General features: G+C 33.3%; 1 protein-coding gene across 1 annotated transcript in view; it reads left to right on the top strand.

The window, feature by feature from the left end:
• LOC105471120 (WD repeat domain 36) overlaps positions 1 to 20593 on the top strand; it is a 37449-nt gene that overhangs the window by 7262 nt on the left and 9594 nt on the right. The window contains exons 5-17 of the mRNA XM_011723485.3: positions 1214 to 1346; positions 2969 to 3023; positions 4313 to 4445; positions 4696 to 4871; positions 5214 to 5334; positions 5812 to 5877; positions 6564 to 6650; positions 7805 to 7950; positions 10684 to 10798; positions 11279 to 11444; positions 11661 to 11769; positions 13541 to 13620; positions 19492 to 19599. Coding sequence (XP_011721787.2) covers positions 1214 to 1346; positions 2969 to 3023; positions 4313 to 4445; positions 4696 to 4871; positions 5214 to 5334; positions 5812 to 5877; positions 6564 to 6650; positions 7805 to 7950; positions 10684 to 10798; positions 11279 to 11444; positions 11661 to 11769; positions 13541 to 13620; positions 19492 to 19599 — 1495 coding nt within the window. The remainder of the gene's footprint in view (positions 1 to 1213; positions 1347 to 2968; positions 3024 to 4312; positions 4446 to 4695; positions 4872 to 5213; positions 5335 to 5811; positions 5878 to 6563; positions 6651 to 7804; positions 7951 to 10683; positions 10799 to 11278; positions 11445 to 11660; positions 11770 to 13540; positions 13621 to 19491; positions 19600 to 20593) is intronic.

The following is a 20593-nucleotide window of genomic DNA, read 5'->3' as shown; positions in this document are numbered from 1 at the left end:
CCTCTTGGTTATTTCATTGTTCAATACACTGTGGTTTTTTTTTTCTTTCTTTCTTTCTTTTCTTTTTTTTAGTAAATATCCTGAAGATTACATTTCTGGGAATTATTCCAAGTTCTTATTTCAGATTAGTAACCCTTTTCTTGTTTTGTGTTTGCTCAAGTAGAGGGAGGGAACAGAATTCCAAAAGTATTCCTTGTGTAGATAGAAGTTAAAAGGGCTTTTATTAGGTTACAGGATCTGGTTCTTACATTCCAGCAGACTCTCTTGATGCTGATGGACCAGCTTTTTTGTTGCTGTTATAGCAGCATATTGAACCAGTATCTTCAGGGAGCCATTTGTAGTGACGAATAAAGTCAAGGATCTCTTAAAATAACATTCAAAGTAAAGTTTATATAATTTTCACCTATACAGTACTTCCTAAACTGGGGTACCCATACCCCTGGGATTGTACAGCAGTGTACCAGAGAGTATGTGAACCTAAAGCTTAAATGAAATGTACCTTCTTTGATACTCAAATTTATTGGAAAATATAGTGAAACATTGTTTTAATCATGGAGGAACTGTAAAGTAAAAACCAGAATTCAAACATAGAAATTTTGAATGTAACCAAAGATTTCAGAGAGTTTTTTGATCTTGGAGCAAGTGACCACTGGTTATGGCACCCCCACCTCCACAGGATTATAAGTTTTTTTCTTCTCCTTTATTAGAGGTTCTTTTGTGGAAATGTGTGAGAAGTACTCTTAATAGTTTCACTGAGGTGTACCTTTTATTTTTGGCATTTTTTGAGTGACCCATCAAACTTTCTAGATAGTTGGCTTTTCATTCCTTGAAAGAGCTAAGTATAAGTACTTCACTTGGGATATTCACTCCTGTCTGTTGATCAAATTACAGAAACATTAATGCTAATCCTTAGGATCTTTTTTTTTTAACTTTATTATCCTTTTCTGTAAAGTAATTCAAAAGTGAATGAAACTTTTAATAGTATTTTTATTAGAAGTTGTAGAAAATTTTTGACAGTCTAAATTACATTTACAAGTTGCCCCTCATTTATTTTATTTCTCAAGGAATGTTTATAGATTAGTATCTAAGTCTGTGGTTTATTTTAGCATATAAATCTTTGATATGATAGACTTACTTTAAGTGATAAATATATGGTTATATAAAACATTTTAAACTGTTTTATAACAAATAATTTTAACTTTCACTTTTGTAGAAGAATACCTGCAGTTGACTTTTGATAAATCAGTATTTAAAATTTCTGCAATTCTGCATCCAAGTACCTACTTGAATAAAATACTGCTGGGCAGTGAACAAGGAAGCCTGCAGTTGTGGAATGTAAAATCTAAGTAAGTGTTTTAGTTAGAAAATAATATAGTTGTCACCTTATCCTCATCAACTACTTCCTAATGCATACTTAAGTCTCATTTATCCCTGTCCTTATATATTTATTTGGAGGGTTGTCTATAAATACAGTTGGTCCCCTATATCAGAGGAGTCAACCACGGATCAAAAATATTCAAGGAAAAATAGATAAATAATAATACAACAATAAAACATCACATTTTAAAATAGTACAGTGTAACAGCTATTTACATAGTATTTACATTATATTAGCTTTTATAAGTAAGCTAGAGATTATTTAAAGTATATGCATAAATGTGTGAAAGTTGTATGCAAATACCACACCATTTTATGTAAGGGACTTGAGCATCTGTGAATTTTGGTATCAGCAGAGAGGTTGGGGAAGTCCTGGAACCAATCCCCCACAGATACTGAGATATAACTGTATGTTTGCTTTTGGAGTTGTTGTTGCTGGCATCACATATGTGAAAGCTGGCATGTGATCCTGACACTTGTTAGACAGCTTCATAAATGCTCACTGAAAAGTATGTACTAATGACCTAATAACTAAAGAACTGCTATAGAGAAGGCTCTAATAAAGTAATAGGAGATCCATCAGAAAATAATAATTATGAGATTATGACTAGGGAGGCTCTAATTTTCCATACATGAAGATTTTCTATACATGAAGATGGTAAAGGATGGAAAGGCAAATCAATGACAATGTAGTGCTAGCATTTAGAAATGACTTTTCGGGTTTAAAGTACTTCCATCGCCTCCCATAGATATGGCACATATCTGTAATATTGGTGTAGCTGGAGGGCTGGATACTCAATTTTGAATACTTCTACCCATTATTTAAACATTTATCAGTAGAAAAAGGTGGCAGCTCACACTTCTTTGTGTAGCATTTTGAAAAGCAAACAAAAATATTTGACTGTCCAAATTGTTTTTTCCAAAGTCCTTATCAATTCAAAAGGGAAAATAAGATTATTAAAGATTTAATGATTTGAATCAGTGTTTCATTTCAGTTTAACAAATACCATTGACTGCCTACTTTGTGCTAGGTTCAGGGATAGTGACTGAAATACTGTCTTTGCCCATTTACATAATTTAGTACATGATTTAATACTTTAATGATAATTATAATGATTTCAGATACCTCTGTTTGCTCCATGGATGTGTTATTTGTCATTCATGGCTTGCTTCTGAAATTGAGAGCAGCAGTACTGTTGTCATATGACAGTCATATAACATGCAAATAATATTGTTATTAAAATATAAGTTATTCCCTTTCATGATGATGTTTCTATAAAGATATTGCAGTCCTAAAAAAAAAAATATTTTTTTACTGTAGTCTGTAATATAACATGGTTTTTACTCATGTATTTTTTTTTTCCACTTAGGACATTTTATTTCTTAAAGAGGTGGCATAGCATAGTAGTTAGTTTGAGATCTAGAATTTGGACAATATTACTAACCTTGTGACGTTAGTTTAATTATCAGAATAGTGTGTGGAAGAGTAAGAACTTAATAAATATCACCTATTATTATTTCACTTTTTAATGTGTAGCCGATATTGTTTTCCTCATATATATATATCTTTCAACTATTTTTCTTCTTATAGTAAACTTCTATATACATTTCCAGGATGGAAACTTGGAGTGACAGCTCTTCAGCAGGTTAGTATTTTTCTGTTAAGTCAAAGAGGAAACAAAGTTAATAGGAAAATCCTTTAGTTTCAGGAATCAATCATAATTTTAGACGTAAAGACAAAACAATATATAGCTTAGCTTACCTTAAAATTGTTAGCCTGAGGAAATAGTGTTTTGGAAATGTAAGTTAAAACAAGTAATAATGCTTTTGCCAATAACGCTTATGGAGTCCTTTGTGCTTATAGTTTGACTTTAAACCTGTGATTGCTATAGATCCTTGTTACTAATCATTTTGCAAGTATATGTATTCCATTGTCTTGTGTAGCTTGGAAATGAGTGTTCAGCAATGCAAGGGGTATTGTAAGTCATGCAGAGAAATTTGTCAAGATGTTGAGATTTATGGTTTGAAATTATTGGAGCCAAAATCCTAATGTTTGATTCGATGATGGACTATTTAAGAAATAACTGCTTTTTTTAATGTGCAAAATATGTATAAATAAATGAATGCATGTCTACAGCAAATCCTGTGTTTCTATTGGCCACATATGTAGCCAGTATACCCTTATCTTTCTCAGTACCCATTGTCTATACTTGCCCAATTTATATGTATTCCTTATCTTCTCTTACCACCATCAACCTAGCTCCACTTTTGCCTATCCAGAAGACTCCGTAAGTATCAGAGGATTAGGTCCATTGAGGACAAGGGATTATATATTTTTTAGTATCTCCAGTTTCTACACAGGGTCTCATGCATAGTAGACAGTTGATGACAAATTAATAAAACGTGTAACCTGATTCCATTCTGTAATGATATTGGACATTGATCTTTGCTAAAATAGAGAAATTCATAATAGATCCTGTATGTAAGACTTGTATTATAGACCGTTATAACCATAGAATATTAGAACTGGAACAGACTAACTGTATAACTTTTTTTACCTTTCTCCTTTCTAGGAATTGTCTCCTTTTACTGTTTCCATCCAGTCCAGTGATCTGTAATGATTTTATACATAGGTTTCTTTTTCTGTTGTGGCTGTTTTCTTTCTAAAATCTTACCAGCTAGGTTTTGGGAATGAGGATGGGGTGTTGACTGGCAGAATTGAAGCTGGGAAGTAATTTGGAAAAGTTGTTTCTGAATACTTCTATGCTGAATAAAAAAGTATGCTGGAATGGTAATACTTGTTGAGTTTTTCTGCCATCTTTAAGAAGATACTTCATTATTTCTTTTGACAGCACCTAATAAATGATGCATATCATCAGGATTATTAAAGCTATTTTGCTTTAGAAAATAAAAGTTTGAATAATCTAATTTTTAGGCACCAGCTGTGGATGTTGTTGCTATTGGTCTTATGTCAGGTCAAGTTATCATACACAACATTAAATTTAATGAAACATTAATGAAGTTTCGTCAAGACTGGGGACCCATTACTTCAATATCATTTCGCACAGGTAACTTTTAACATACTTATTGATAGAAGATAAGAACACTTAAAATTCATTATTTAAAAGTCAAATGTTTTTTGTCTTCTGATAGCTTAATCTAATAGAAGTGAATGAATACTGGAGTAAAAGGCAAAGAAATATGAATAGATTATTGGTATATAGTTCTTTCTAACTTTATGGATTAAAAGGGAAGAGAGAATTCTTATTTTGGGGGATCTAGAAGTATTTTTCTTGATGTATTTTATTTTAATAACAGATGGTCATCCAGTAATGGCAGCTGGAAGCCCATGTGGCCATATCGGACTCTGGGATCTGGAAGACAAAAAATTAATCAACCAAATGAGAAATGCACACTCTACAGCAATTGCCGGACTGACATTTCTCCATAGAGAGCCACTTCTTGTCACAAATGGCGCTGACAATGCTCTCAGGGTATTAGGATTGTTGTTATCTTCCTGACTCATCTAACTTACCTTTTGGGTTATTACAAGCTTGCTTTAATGTGTCAGCTTTCAACCTAGAAGATGAAAGGAATATGGAATGAGATAGTGGTATAGATGAGACAAAAAGCACAGCAGGTGACATGATTGCAGCGTAGCGGGAAAGAATTACAGTTTATTTCTCTCCCAGTACCCACTCCCTCCCTTGTAGCTCCAGGGTCACTGGCTTAGCAAGCACTACTCAGTGCCAGTTGATTTATGTAGGGGGTGATTTGACTACTTGCAGATCAGATGGAACATTGTAGAAGAACTTTACATTTTTATTTCTTGGCAGATATGGATATTTGATGGTCCTACAGGTGAAGGCCGACTTTTGAGATTCAGAATGGGTCATAGTGCTCCTCTTACCAGTATCAGATATTATGGACAGAATGGACAGCAGATTCTAAGTGCAAGTGAGCTTCTGTTTCATACTATTAGTTTATTTCAGCAAGTATTGAGATGTGGGTGCCCAGTATTAGGTTTGATATTTATACATATTTAGATTCACATATCTCTTTGAGTGACTTAGAAGTCTGGGTAAAACTAAGAGTCCTTTTTGTCTACTTGAGAAGCACTATAGATATTATTATCTGTGCTTAATGTGTCCTTCTGTTTACTAATCCTCAGAGACAGAATGGTCAGATTCTAAAAATTCTGTTAGTCTGCTGAAAATTATTAGTACCTCATTTTCATTTTATCCTTTGTTCTTACTAAATGCCATTCTATAAAATGTTCAATATTTTAATGAAGTAGTTGCAATCTGGTTTTCCCTTTAAACTGTCCCAAACTGTAACTTCAAGATTTTCAAATTGAATTTTATAAAATTTGTGATTCACATAGTCCCTTGTTTTGATGAAGCTTGATTAGAGATTTTCTGTGTATATCAACAGGTCAAGATGGAACTCTTCAGTCATTTTCCACAGTACACGAAAAATTCAATAAGAGCTTGGGACATGGTAGGTCCTTTGCAAGACAGAAAATAAGCTGGTCACGAAAGATACATTTTGACATTCTGTGAAACAACTGGAAGAGGTTTCATTAATGCATTTTATTTTTTCTCGGATGAACTAGATAAACATGTATGGAAGAGGTAGTAAGATTCCTAGGATCAAAGTTGCTATAGAAGTGGTTGAGGTTCTGCTATGAGGTTATTGAAAAAGGTTAGACATCTTGGGTGGTAAAAACATACGGCTGCCACCCAAAAGATGTTGATGGCCTTACTTGAGGTACTGTACAGTGCACAGTTTTTAAAATGGAAGGTAGCTTAGAGAAAGCATCAAAGTAAGCAGCATCCAATTATTTTGCCTTAAAGCAATCATTTTGTTCTCTTTCCCTTTTCATAGTTTCCAGCCTTTGAAAGATTGTATTAAACAACAAAATCTTATTCAGTTTTATTATTACTAATTTTAAGTGACTGTCTTATACAATTCATGCATGTATATAAATTTAAATATTTTTTAACAATATCTAAAATAACTTTTCTTAGAATTAAAAAATAACAGTGGCAATAACATCTTTTGTTTTTGACTTAAATGGGAATGTCTTGAACTTTATAGTTATAAGACAATGATAACTTTTCTTTTATATACACTTTTTATTAAGGATTCATAGCTATCTATGTTCCCCTCTCCCCCAACCTCAGGGTTAATAAATAAAAAGAGAGTCAAACGTAAAGGACTTCAGAATACCATGTCAGTGAGACTTCCACCCATCACAAAGTTTGCAGCAGGTAAGTAACTTCATACTGTGTTTTGAGAAGTTCTCCTTTGTCATTTATTTCCTACTGTGTGCTATTTTATTTTCTCTGTTTTAATAAATGCTTTTACAAATATTAATAAGCATTCAGAAGGTAACCCCAGGTGCATGCTGGTCTTGTGTGAAGACTAAAAATGAGTTATTTTAAATGTAACTTCTCATCTATTAACCTTAGGCTTTGCTCTTCTCTATAACAGGTATTTATAATATTTGATTTTATAGCCTTTCTTTTTGTTTTGTCATATGCCTAGTATAATGAAAGTTACTAATGTAAAAAGAACTGGAACAGCAAAGTATGAGAACACAGAGGTCTGACTAAGATCTAAGACTACTGAGGTCTTAGTATACTATGTCATTTGATCAATGCTTCTTTCAAAGAAGTGATTTTAAGAAAAATATAGATAATGGGTTTGTTGCGTGAAATCTATCATGGGAAATTACTGTGTAGGCACCATTTCTATTTGAAAGTTATTATTATGACACCTTTCTGTTTTCTTAGAGCTTGAATGATGTTTCTAAATACATTTGAATCACATCACTCATCTGCTTAAAATTTTTTAGTGGCTTCTTACACCTTTAGAGTGGAATCTCATCTCCTTAACATGACTTCCAAGACCTTTTGTAGTGTGGTCCTGATTGCCTTGCCCTACTCCTGTCCCTCCCAAGAAGATACTACACTTACTTGCTGTCCTGCGTTTTGTTCGTTTTTTCTTGTGCATGTTATCCCCCCTGCTAATTTCTACTTGTTCTACCACTCTATCCAGAGAGCCATTTACTTTCCCCAAATCTCCTGAGTGGTCTTATAAGAAAACACTGTCATACTTTATGATATGATAATTTCTTCTAATTAGAATCTCTTGTTAGGTATGTTAATTAGCTTGATTTAGCCATTCCACAATGTATACATATCACAACATTATGTTCTATGCCATAAACATAACTACACACACTTTTTATTCGTCAATTAAAATATAGTAACCTCTTGTTAGATTGGAAACATTGCTATCAGGTATTACCTGTTTGTTTTACTGTTGTATCCGTAGTGTCTGAAATATTAGCTGCCTAATAAGTAATAGATGAATAACAGAATGAAAAGTAATTTGATTTATGATTTTCATTACGTTTTAGAGGAAGCTCGTGAAAGTGACTGGGATGGTATCATTGCTTGCCATCAAGGTAAGCTATCTTGCTCAACCTGGAATTATCAAAAATCTACAATAGGTGCTTACTTTCTCAAGCCAAAAGAGATGAAGAAAGATGACATAACTGCAACAGTAAGTGAGCTTGTTTATAAGAGTATCTTCTCTTTAAAACTTTCCTATGGAAATCTTGTTATACTCAAGGTTTCTGATCATAATATTGATTGAAAGAACGTAGTTTAACATTTTAAAGCATTGCGTAACCCAAGGCCACAAAGATTTGCTCCTGTGGCTTCTAAGAGTTTTCTAGTTTTAGTTCTTATATTTAGGTTTATTCTCTCTGAATTGATTTTTGTGTATGGTATGATAAAGGGGTCCAAATTCATTTTTTCGCATGTGGATATCCAGTTGTCCCAGCACTATTTTTTCAAAAGACTATTCTTTCTCCGTTAATGATCTTGTTACCTCTACTGAAAGTCATTTGACCTTGTATGTAAGAATTCATTTCTGGACTCGGAATTCTCTTCCATTGGTCTGTATGTCTGTTCTTATACCAGTACCACACTGTCTTGATTTTGGTAGCTTGTGGTAAGTTGTGAAATCAGGAAGTTTGACTTCTCCAGGTTTTTTGTTCTTTTTTCAAGATTGTTTTGGCTTTTCTGGTCCCTTGTATTTCCATATGGATTTTAGAATGAGCTTATCAATTTCTGCAAAAAAAAGCAGCTACAATTTTGACAGGGATCTCATTTTGATTTTGCAGATCAGTTTGAGTGTTGTCTCTGATCTATGAACATGGGGTGTTTTTCCATTTATTGAGATTTTTCTTAATTTTTCAACAATATTCTGTAGTTGTTTGTATATAAGTCTTACACTTCTTTGGGTACATTTTTCCTAGTATTCTTTTTAATGTTATTGAAGTACAGTTTTGTTTTTTTTTTTTTTGGATTGTTCATTGAGAATGTGTCAAAATGCAATTGATTTTTACATTATTGATCTCATATCTTGTAACCTTGCTGAACTTGTTTATTAGTTCTAATAGTTTTTAATAGATGCCTCTGCTTTTGAAAATGCTTATTAAAAGTGTAACTCAACATTCGACCCTGTTTTATACAAATGGCATCGTAAGTATGTATATTCTATTCTCTGTAGTATGAAAATCCAGTCTTAAGTTTTTATATAATTTTCTAAACCATAAAGATTCTATCTTATGCTCCCTTAGGGACGTTTACCTACATAGTTTTGAGTAATGGTTATAATAGTAGTGGTAATCACAGGTAACATTTTCTGTGTGATTACTTTGTTCCAGGCTCTCTCTCTAGCATGGATTATTTCATATTTTCCTCACAACAGTCCTACAGCACGGTGCATTGGTTAGGTGCTTTTTATGGACAGTAAAACAGGTTTTATGAGCAATATGCCTAAGATCAATGTAGCGAGTAAGAGGCAGAGCTGGGATTTTAACCTGAGACAATTCGTTCTAGAATCTATTCTTATAGTCCATAGGGATCACTCATAGAACATTTAGCATGTGTGTATACTATGATATGTGGCTGGAGTTGAGTCATTTGTCTGACAGTCTCAGCTATCTGGAACAAAGCCAGTAACTGATAAGTAATAAGTAAAAGTAAGTATAGAGAGCCTGTGCACTAAAGTACAATTTGTTTCTCAAAAATAACACTCACGGGTTTATTTTTGCTTTGTTTGACTTAGATAATACATTAGAATGAATAAATTAGAGAGATTGCCAGGAGCAGGCCAACTAAAAACAGTAACTTCCTTAAAAGAATATAATGCAGGATGGTGTAGGGCCTGTATTACTTGTAGGTTACAGCGTACGAGCTCCTTTAGTTTCCTAATTGTATAACTATACAACATAGCGTAAACATTTATGAATTTTTCAAAATAGGTCAGCTTAATGTTTGTGTTTCATTTAGGAAGATAAAATGTTTTTTAACCATAGTAATTTCCTATCTGAAATATGTATTTTTTTTAAAGAAATCTTTATTTAGAAAAATGTATGTATGTAAAACGTATTTATGTGATGCAATGTAAATATGTCTTGACTCAGTGGTATGTCAGACTTTATGTTGCTTTCCTTAGTTAAATAAACCTTCATTAAATCCTTTCTATTTAGTTTGTATAAGTCATCTGTTTAGATGTAAATTCAATATAGATGTAAATTGAATTATCTCTTGGGTGGATGACATCTGACTGACACACATTGGCAATCAGTTATTTCTCCAGCAGTGACCAAATATGTAGCCAGTCTCATGTTTTCAATATAGAGAAAATATATTGACATAATATTGATATTTTAAGTATTAAAATGAGTTTATGTTATGGAGGCTGCTTATAAACCAAATATTTTCTCTGTAGTGTCTTATATATTTCCTTCCTAATATGTCATAATTAAAACATTTTGGGCTTTTGCTTGGCCATTCTAACTAATGATATGTTTTTTGTTTGATGTCAGCCGTGGAAGCGGTTACAAAAGGCAAGACAAAAAGAAATTAGGCAAAAGGAATGTTTTGACTTTAGCCTTGTTAATAAATTAAAAATTGAAGGCTAGTCCTATATATAGTTCTCTTGACTTTGTACATTTAAATTGAGTTAACCTTAGTTATGTTTTGTTTTCTTAGATAATGATTCTTCATACTTTTTAAAGAATGGAGATAGAATCTAGCTTGCATGCTTGTACACCCAAATAAAATTACTTTATGTTTAAAAAAACTAACGAAGCAATTCATTTATCATACTTTTTTTAAATAAAAAGGAACAAGTAGATAAAAAATACTTTGGAAAGCATAAAGTGCAATAAAAATGTTAGTTATTTTCTTTGTCATTTGTGGGTTGTTTTTTTTCTTAAAGGCAGTGGATATAACTTCTTGTGGAAACTTTGCTGTAATTGGCCTCTCATCAGGAACTGTAGATGTATATAACATGCAGTCTGGTATACATCGAGGAAGTTTTGGCAAGGATCAAGGTATAGATTTTTTTTCTTTGTTTTTAATTAATATAGGTAGATATAAGACTAGTAGTGAAAGCTGGCATGTATAATCTTTAAGTGCTGGGCATTTTGCTAAAGTTGAAGATGGGTTATAATCAACTCTATATGGCAGAGACTGCCATTGTATCATAAGGACCATGTTGAAAGAGAAAAGTCATGGATACCTAAGAGTTTTGTGGATATTATTCAGATTAATTTTTTTTCTTCTCTCCTTTAAGCAGAAAATCTTAACAAACTTTTCAAACCTATGTTGTATCAATCTGATTTCTGTTTTTTACTCGAACAATATTAATAATTAAGAATCTTCTTACACCCCTAAAATCCAGATTTATTTCAAGATTTTAAAGGATATTTAAGTGGCAGCTTATATATTTGAATGAAGGAATCACTGTGTGTATTGTTCAGAAAGAAACATTGCCAATTCTGATTTTTTTTCTTTTGACATCTACCTTACAGCTCACAAGGGATCTGTTAGAGGCGTCGCAGTGGATGGATTAAACCAGTTGACAGTTACAACTGGTAGTGAAGGATTACTCAAATTCTGGAACTTTAAAAACAAAATTTTAATTCATTCTGTGAGCCTCAGTTCATCTCCAAATATCATGTTGCTACATAGAGACAGGTAAACTTTGAATGATAATGGATTTTCTCTTTGATTCTTTTGGTAAAAGTTATAAAGTCACAAGTTACCAAGTGGGAAAAATCAGACGATTTAGTAAAGAACAACATTTGGCTTAATTTCTCCCAAAGTGTATTTGATTTAACCAAATTCAAGTGGATGTGAGACTTTAGTTCAAGGGTTTTTTGTTTATTAAAACTGGTGCATTTATCTTGCTAGTGGCATTCTGGGACTCGCCTTGGATGACTTCTCCATTAGTGTTCTGGACATAGAAACTAGGAAGATTGTCAGAGAGTTTTCTGGACACCAAGGCCAAATAAATGACATGGTAAAACAAACTCTAACTGATAAAACTTTACTCATTTCTACTTTTATTTGGGTGTGTTATCCTTTAATAGCCTTAAAATCATTATATGAGGTGGTCATCTATTTTAATTTGCAGGCTGTTTTTCAAAGATTTTAAAGGAAAATTTTGAATTGAAAGTTAATATTTTTCAGGGAGTTGATGCCATCAAATTGAAATGTAAGTTTTAGAGCTCATCTTTTTTTTCATTAACTCTAAACAAGGCCAAATTATACTTTAGAGAATGAATGATCCATTGGCCTATATGTCATTCTTAATATTAAAATAGGCTGGGAGAACTCATTTCTGTTTTACTGTGTATGGAATGAATTAATAGTAGGAAGCCATTTGCCTGGAATACCTGGTGTCTGGTTTATTTTACTTTAGTGCTATTTTTAGAGTTTATATATCTTAACTCTGAAAGGGTTTAATTAATAAAAATATGCTTAAGTTTACTATTCTTATAATGGGATGTATGATGGAAAGAAGTCAACTAGTTTAAAAAGCGTGTTTAATTAAAAAGTACTTTTAAAATAAATTTGTCACTTGAGGACCATATTAAGTATATGGTATCATTTTTCATCTATTGCAGATACCTTGATTTGCTTGAAAACAGAAAATGTAAAATAAAAATAAAATCTTAATACTTAGTGACAAACCCAACAGCTACATTTACTAGTTCTCACACCAAAAATCAGAATTTACTCCTTTCCTTAAAAATTGAAGGAAAAAAACCTGGTCAGGACATTGTGTTCTGCAGATAGGAGGTTGGAAGAATTACACATCAACGGAATTTGTTTTGACAGCATCTGTAGAAACGAGGATGGGATTGGGTTAATTGTGCTGAAATGGCACTTTTGCAAACATCTGTCAGTGTCAACTTGCTCTTCCTATTTCTTTTTCAAACCTTGCTTTCAACTTGTATATCTCGAGTTTCCTTGCTCAGTAATAAGGTACTCCCGTTAGTTAAATCTGTGAGCATTTATAACATGACTTTACCTGTCAGAATCATTCTTTCCCATCCTTTACTATCTGTACCACCCTTCTGTAAATTGATCTATCTGTAACTTGAGATTTGAGTTCCCATTATATTACGGCAGCCTGATGAACAAATTAACATTTATGTATCCCGGTATCATCTACTAATTTAAACTGCTGGATGAACAATCTACTACAACTGTAGACTGTAAAGTTTTTCCTTTTGGGTCACCTTTCACTTGTGATCTGATTTGTGCCTCACAACCCTTAGGTACCACAGGCAAGGAGATCTATTATTTATCCATTTTCATAGCTAGAAAAAATAATAGGTGGCATAAGTAGTTTATTTAAATTTATTTTGAAAATCTGATTATAATTTGTGTAGAAATAAAGCATTATTAAAAGAGAAAAGATTTTTAACTTAAGCTTCAAGAAAAGCAAGCCCTTATCACACACATAAACATAGTCTATAAATAAAGATTATGATTTGAAAATTAATGCAGTACACTTAACTTTTTTAACTTTTAATAATTCATTTAAAAGTCTCATCTTTATCCAGATTCCAAATCAGTGGTATTTAGGAAGTGGTATTTTCTTTTATATAAAATAAGACAGTTTGAATGTTAGTCAAATTAATTTTTTTATGAAGCCTGCATTATCTTTTCATTTATTACATTCTTTAAGGTGTTAACTATATATACATACACATACATACAAATATATTCATATATATTTACATATTTTTTGTGTGTATATATATATTTTTTTTGATTTAAAGGCTTTTAGTCCTGATGGTCGTTGGTTAATAAGTGCTGCAATGGATTGCTCTATTAGGACTTGGGATCTTCCTTCTGGGTGGTGAGTTTATATTTCTAAATCCCTAACCTCTATAAGATTTCTAAGTTATTTTCTTCACATGTGACTTTTACCTATAGTTAATGGGTTATATGCTTTGTCAATGTGACTATATTTGGAGATTTTTCTGACATGACTATATTGTATCCTTGGAGTGTTTTTGATAACTAAACAGCAGGTAGTAGTGTCATGAAACGTAGTAGAAAAATGAAATCTTACTTAGATTTTCTCATCCTGCAAAATTGAGATACAGAAGCAAGTTGCCTAAACCTTAAGAAAGCTCATTTGGCCTTTTTGATTCTCCAAAATAAAGCTCAGACTTTAAGATGGCAAACTTTTATTTTGAGTTTGTTTAGTTCATGCTGAATTTAGTTAAAAGGTCAAACCCCTTAACTTTTCCTTTTTGTGTGTCTCTTCTGTTTCTCTGATGTAATTCTTAAAAGAAGGCATTTTAGATAGTCTTAGTCCTTTTTGTGTTGCTTATAACAGAATATTGAAACTCGGTTATTTCTAAAGAAAAGAAGTTTATTTCTTACACTTTGGGGGATTGAGAAGACCCGGGTCAAGGGGCCGTATCTGGTGAGAGCCTTCTTGCTAGTGGAGACTCTCCGAAGAGTCGCAAGGTGATATGGGGTATCACAGAGTAAGGGGGCTGAGCGTGATAATGTAACAGCTTGAGTCTGTCTTCCTCTTCTTATAAAGCCACCAGTTTCCCTTTCATGATAATCCCTTAATCCATGAATGGGTTTATCCGTTAATGAGGACAGAGTCCTCATGATCCAATCACCTCTTAAAGGCACTCCCTCTCAATACCGTGACATTGGGGATTAAGTGTAAACATGAGTTTTGGAGGGGACATTCAAACAATATCTTAAAGTGGTAAAAATGTGTGTCTTTGGATTTGGTTAAAACCTGACAAATGTTCAGAAATCTATTTCATGGGTTGAAATTTGCTACTAATCCCGGACTTTAAAGAGAAAACAACCAATTCTGTAAATCATATGAACAGAGGAGACATACAGAATGTGTGTGGGCTTTATTGTTAAAAATTAAGTAGGTATAGATACCATTTAAAATCATATCATTTAACATAGGATTGCTTAGATGACTATGAAGAAAGGAAGAATTATGGGAATAGCAAAACATCTAATTTAACAGTAACATGCCATTAGAGAAAGATAGGTGAGAAAAATGAGAAGGAAGGTGGTACTTTTTAATCTAAAATATTCCTAAATTAAGCTCTGTTCACTTCCTCTTCCTACTCAGGAATTGAATAAGCTCATATATGAAAACAGTTTGACCTTTAGGAGGGAAAAACTCTGACATCCTCAGTTCCCTTCAACTTTGAAACAGGCCTGAGGCATACCTACCCATCTTGTGTATACACTGGATTTATAAGCACAGCTAACGATTGTCACTAGTGGATCCAGCTTTAATAACCAGGAACCTTTGTCCACAGGTGTGTCTCTTTCACTTAAAATAGAGTGAAGCAAAATCTAATTTATTGACCATATCCTCCTTTGGCTTCAGAAAGTTCACTAAAAGTTGGCATTTCTTTAATTAAAAAAAAATTTTGTTAAAGACACTATTAGAAATATTAGTGGTCTGTCACTTCTTAGGCTGTTGCTATTTTCTAAAAGTTAATGTTATATAATTTGAATTGCTTTAAAATAAGAAAGTTGTATAAATAGTAGAGTTGGCATAATGCCTTTTTCATTTTCCTTTTTAATAGTTTATATTAGTGGGAGAGATTATTCAGTAGTAGTAAAGTGGCAATGTATTTTAAGTGGTAAATTTGTCTTTGGAATGGAAAAATTAGGATCTGAAAGTAGCATTCAAAGCCACTAACCTTTGACTCAGCATTAGCCTTTTGCTGAATTTATTATATCAGTAAAAAGTTGAACAGATTCAAATCTGATAGCTTTTCAGTTCTAGTATCTTTATTTTTAGGTGAACATAGGCAATTTTAAGTGAATAGAGAGGCATGAAGCTGGGTGTAGCACAAGAGCAAGAAGTGACCACATCGAATTGTTAAAAGGAAATGTAATAAAATCTAAATTGATTGGAGAAAAGTATATTTTTATTAAAGAAAAAAGTTTTTGGTTAACATTTGAAGTGGACCAAATGAGAGAGCTGGAATAACTATCCAACAACTGCTGCTGCTTAGTAGCAACTAAGCTAAGATTTACAATGTGCTGCTAGGCACTGTATATGCTTTTATTTTTCATATCCTAACAACTTGTAGGTACTATTACTGTTATTAGTCCCATTTCAAAAATGAGGAAGTGGAGGCTATTTGAGAAATTAAGTGATTTGCCCAAGGCGACATAGTTGATAAATGACAGAGCACAAAATAAGCACAGGAGAAACAAATAGGTTTCTTAACAGTTATGTTATCATCTTTGCTCAGACTGTATTTGTCTCGTTTTAAGTATGAACTGATTTTGTTGGAAAAAAACATAATTAGTGTGACAGCCTTTGGAAATTACTAGTTCTTCTTTTAATTAAATAATTTGAATAATGAAAACACATTACATAGCCTGGAAAGTGAAGCTATCTATGAGTAAACCTTTGAGTGTATTAACATACAGGTATATCCATCTGGAATTGTGCCTATCTGAAACAAATTGCATGGGTGTTAAACTTTCTTGTAAAGTTTTTTTAAAGTGCTGAAATATTTGTTATGTTTGTAAAATTTTCAGAGGAACTGAGTTGAAATTTTTTGTCTCTGAAGTTATCATTCCTCTACCACTACCACCACCTTTTATGTCTGGTTGTTTTTGATCTAATAGAAATTCGGATTGAATTCTTTTTTTTTTTTTTTCCCGAGACGAAGTCTTGCTCTGTTGCCCAGGCTAGACAGTGCAACCTCCATCTCCCAGGTTCAAGCAATTCTCCTGCCTCAGCTTCCTGAGCAGCTGGGACCACAGGCATGTGCCACCATGCCCGGCTAAATGTTTTGTTTTTTTTTTTTTAATGGAGTTGGGGTTTCACCATGTGGCCAGGCTGATCTCAAACTTCTGACCTCAAGTGATCCACCCACCTCGGCCTCCCAAAGTGCTGGGATTACAGCCGTGAGCCACCGTGCCCGGCCCAGATTGCGTTCTTTGAGGGGTGAGAAATACATAAAATTAAATAATCTGAATAGAACTTTTCGTTTGTTCTGTCTCACCCAACCCCTACTACTTCCTGAGGAGCATTACGTGAGAAGAATTGGAATAGACATTGTTTTGAATTTCTCACTGAGGCAGAAACATCCCCTTCTACTCCTTAAAGATTTCTGTGGAAGGTGATTTTATCACTTTGGAAATAGAACATATGGAAGCAGTCTCCATTTGCTCAGAATAATAATCAGAAACAACCTTCTGAATGGTTATGCAGGGCTCAAATCTTGTAAATCTGATCCCTTAGAATAGGAATTGTATTAATATTCTTTGAGAAAAAATTATAAGGTACCTGCGACTTATTTTTTAACATTAGCATGAAACTATATGGTAGTTTTAGGTCTGGGATGAGCCTGTGCATTTATGTTTTATGAACTAATGTGGCAGTGTAGAATAGCTGTGTATGTGGAAACCACCTTCCTCAATTTGGTGGTTTTATATAATGGAAGTCCCATCTACCTACACACCACAGCTGTGGAAATGAAGTTACACAATGAAGTTGGCAAGATAATTATAGTATGAAGTAAAATAAGTTTGCTCAAGCAGTAAGCTTTCTTTTTAACAGATAGTTCCTAAACATGTTAGGAGGTTTTACCCTTCACATATGTAAACTTTTGATGAGTAATATTCAGACAAAGGAAATACCTTAAGATTTGAAATTGCCATGTTTTAGGTTTAATCTTTGTATGTGTTAGGATAATATCTTCATCTGTGGATTGTTTGGATTAAGTGACTTAACATAAATAATTTAATAGTCCATGGCATAGAATAAGTGCTTAGCAAATGTTTTCTTCTCCCCAATTCCCTTGATTCCCAATAAAAGCCATTCTTGTGAGCTTTCAAAACAGACTTGAAGAGAAATCAGACAAGTTATTGCTTCCTTCCCCATAATGGACAGTTAAACAGCAGTCGTTTTCCTGAACACACTTTGATGTGTGTGTGTTTGTTTCCGGTGCTTCTAATTGTTGTCTTTTCTTTCCATCTTGCATTCATTGTTTAAGGTTTATATTTTTATTGACTCTTTCAGCAAATTGAGAGAGGCGTTTTACCATGGGCAAGCAACTTAATGTCTCACACTGGACAGTCTTCATTTACATTTGAGCTGCTCACAGTGTGTGTCCCATGAATCACCAATGTAGGCATACTCTGGGTGTTTGTAAGCTATTGCCCTCTTTTTGTGTTTTAGTTTCAATAGTAGCTTTACTATAATTTATGTTGGCTAACAATATAAATTGGGTAGAACTGCTTGGGTGAAAATCCTGACCCAATTGCTTTCTACCTTGAGCGAGTTTTCAAATCCTACTGGACCTCAGTTTTCTGGACTGTATGGTAAGGACGGATCTGCCTTATAGGGTTTGTGAAGATTCGATTAGTTAGCACACTCAAGTGCTGAGGATACTTCCTCACACAGAGCACTAAAAAAGTGTTAATCTTGTTCTTGAAATAATTTGTATTAATGTACATCTGGAACTTGAGTCATTTGTGTGTACTTTCCTATGGATAATATATTGGCTTCAGAAAAGCTGTAATTAAAAACCACTATACTCTCCTTAAAGCTTTTCTCACTTTTAGCAAGCCTAAGGAGTGTTTCAGCAGGATTCAGATGAGTGTAGGCCTTTCTCTTTGCTTCTTAAATCTACCTCTTTTCACTTCCTGCTACCACCATCCTAGTTATTTTTTTGATTGTTAAATGATTACTACCATACTGTCACCATTCTCTCTGTTCAAATATATTCTGCATTCTTATGGCAAGTTTTCTATGTAAGTGAAGATTATGCCACTATCTCCTCTTAAGTGATTAATGACTTTCCATCAATTATAAGATTGAAACAAACTCAGGTGTTTGGTATATAAGACATTGTATGCAGCCTTATGCTTATGCTTAATAGTCCTACAAAACTGCACTCCTCACTTTACACAATTGTATTTTCCCTGCCTTATCCACCACCTTTCTCTTAGCCAGGAAGTGCTTTCTCTACTAGACACCAATATCCATTGAAATCCTGTCCATTTGTAAAGCTCCTCTCAAACATAAGTGTTCTCTGTGAAGCCTGTTCTGAGTCTTCTACCTGGTTTGTAGTTACTCTCCCTTTCACCCCAACTTGTAAATCCCTTCAGCAGTTTAAAGCTGTGGGGCTAGTTTCCATAAATTGCTTTATGGTTCTTCTCTAGAGACTGAATTGTCATGTGTTTCATATATAGCATAATTACTTATTTCAAAAACAGAGTTGCTGAAAAGCTTTTTTTTAAATTAGCATTCTTATTTACATCCATTTTGTTATATTACTTTCTCCTTTTGCCTAAGCTTTTCATCAGTTTCACTGAAGTAACAAAAATATAGAATACTGATAATTAGATTTATTTTAAATGTTATGTCTTTAGAATTGTCTCCAGGTCAGTCTACCAAAATTTAGTATTCGAGAAAAAAAGATTTCCTCCTGCTTCCTCCCTGTTGTTGAAACTGCTTCTCCAGTTAGTTAGTCTAGTGAATGTTGTCTTTCTCATTAAGTGAGATTATTTTCACATAGTAACTTAGTTAACAAAGCTATTTATTAGTGGTGACTTTCTGATCGATGCTGGTGATTTAAGAAAAAAAAAAAAAACATTTTCTGCATCTCTTATCCCTTGTCTTTTTGGCAAAAATATTTTTGTGAATTTTATCCTTTTTGGTAGAGTTCAAATACTTTTAACATGTCAATTATTTCTGTAGCCTTATAGACTGCTTTTTGTTGGACTCGGCTCCTCTCAATGTTTCTATGTCTCCTACTGGAGACTTTCTGGCAACTTCCCATGTGGACCACCTTGGAATTTTTCTATGGTAAGTTCTTTCATATGGTTCTGTTTGGGGATGAAGAAGATTGTATTGTCAGAGAGTTAGAGTCACTAAAATTGTCATTTAGGCTGTTTTTAAATTTATTAAATGGAAATGTCACAAGTTAACATAGATTTAATTCACTGTAAGTCTGTGAGTGATTCAACGTCTGCTCGATAATGTAGACAGCTTTGCTTCAGTATGTATTCCAAACCACGTGATTGATTTTTACCTGTTATCATATTTGGCTTTTATTTGCGGAAAGAATAAGTGAGTTCTAAAAGTTTAGGAAAAGGAGTCCCCAGTCACGCCATGGTTTTCCTGCCAGTATCCCACAACTACTTTTTGACCTTGGCCAATCACTTCTGAACCTCAGCCTAGTTTGTCTATAAAATAAGGCATAAGTATAAGCAGAATACTTTCTGAGAGATTTATTCTGTTTGCATGACTTTTCATAACTGTGTAAAGATACTTATGTGATCTTCAAATTTTGATGAACCTGTAAGGGACTATGATTGCTCATAATAACTAGAACATCACCTGGGTTTAGAAAAATTTTGTTTCTTTCCTAACTTTATACATCTATTGGGTAAAAGAAATTGATTTTTTTTAAAAATTAATGATAAAATGTTGTAATTACATTTGAAGATACAAAAGGAATTTTAATATATAATAGAAATAGACCCTGTTCACCTTAATTTGTAAAATGGAGTATCTTAGAATCCATGAGGCTTCAACAATTCAGAAAAGAACAGCTGTGAGCACTCACAGCAGGAGTATGGCCCCTCTCTATAAAGTACTGCTATTAATAACTTGAAACCTGAGATTCTCAATTTTTATTTTCTATTACAGATTCATAAACTGTGGGAAAAAGAACCTGTCCCCTTCTTTGGGACTGGTATCTACATCCTGATTAGTCATCCATGGCCAGGGTGCGGGCTGAGAGGCAGAAATATGGCTACTTAGAGGGCCATTCTAGAGAAGGAGAATCTATGACCTT

The sequence above is a fragment of the Macaca nemestrina genome, chromosome 6 (genome assembly GCF_043159975.1).
Source record: "Macaca nemestrina isolate mMacNem1 chromosome 6, mMacNem.hap1, whole genome shotgun sequence".
Classification (NCBI taxonomy): Eukaryota; Metazoa; Chordata; class Mammalia; order Primates; family Cercopithecidae; genus Macaca; species Macaca nemestrina.
This window is presented reverse-complemented; position numbering and strand designations above follow the sequence as displayed.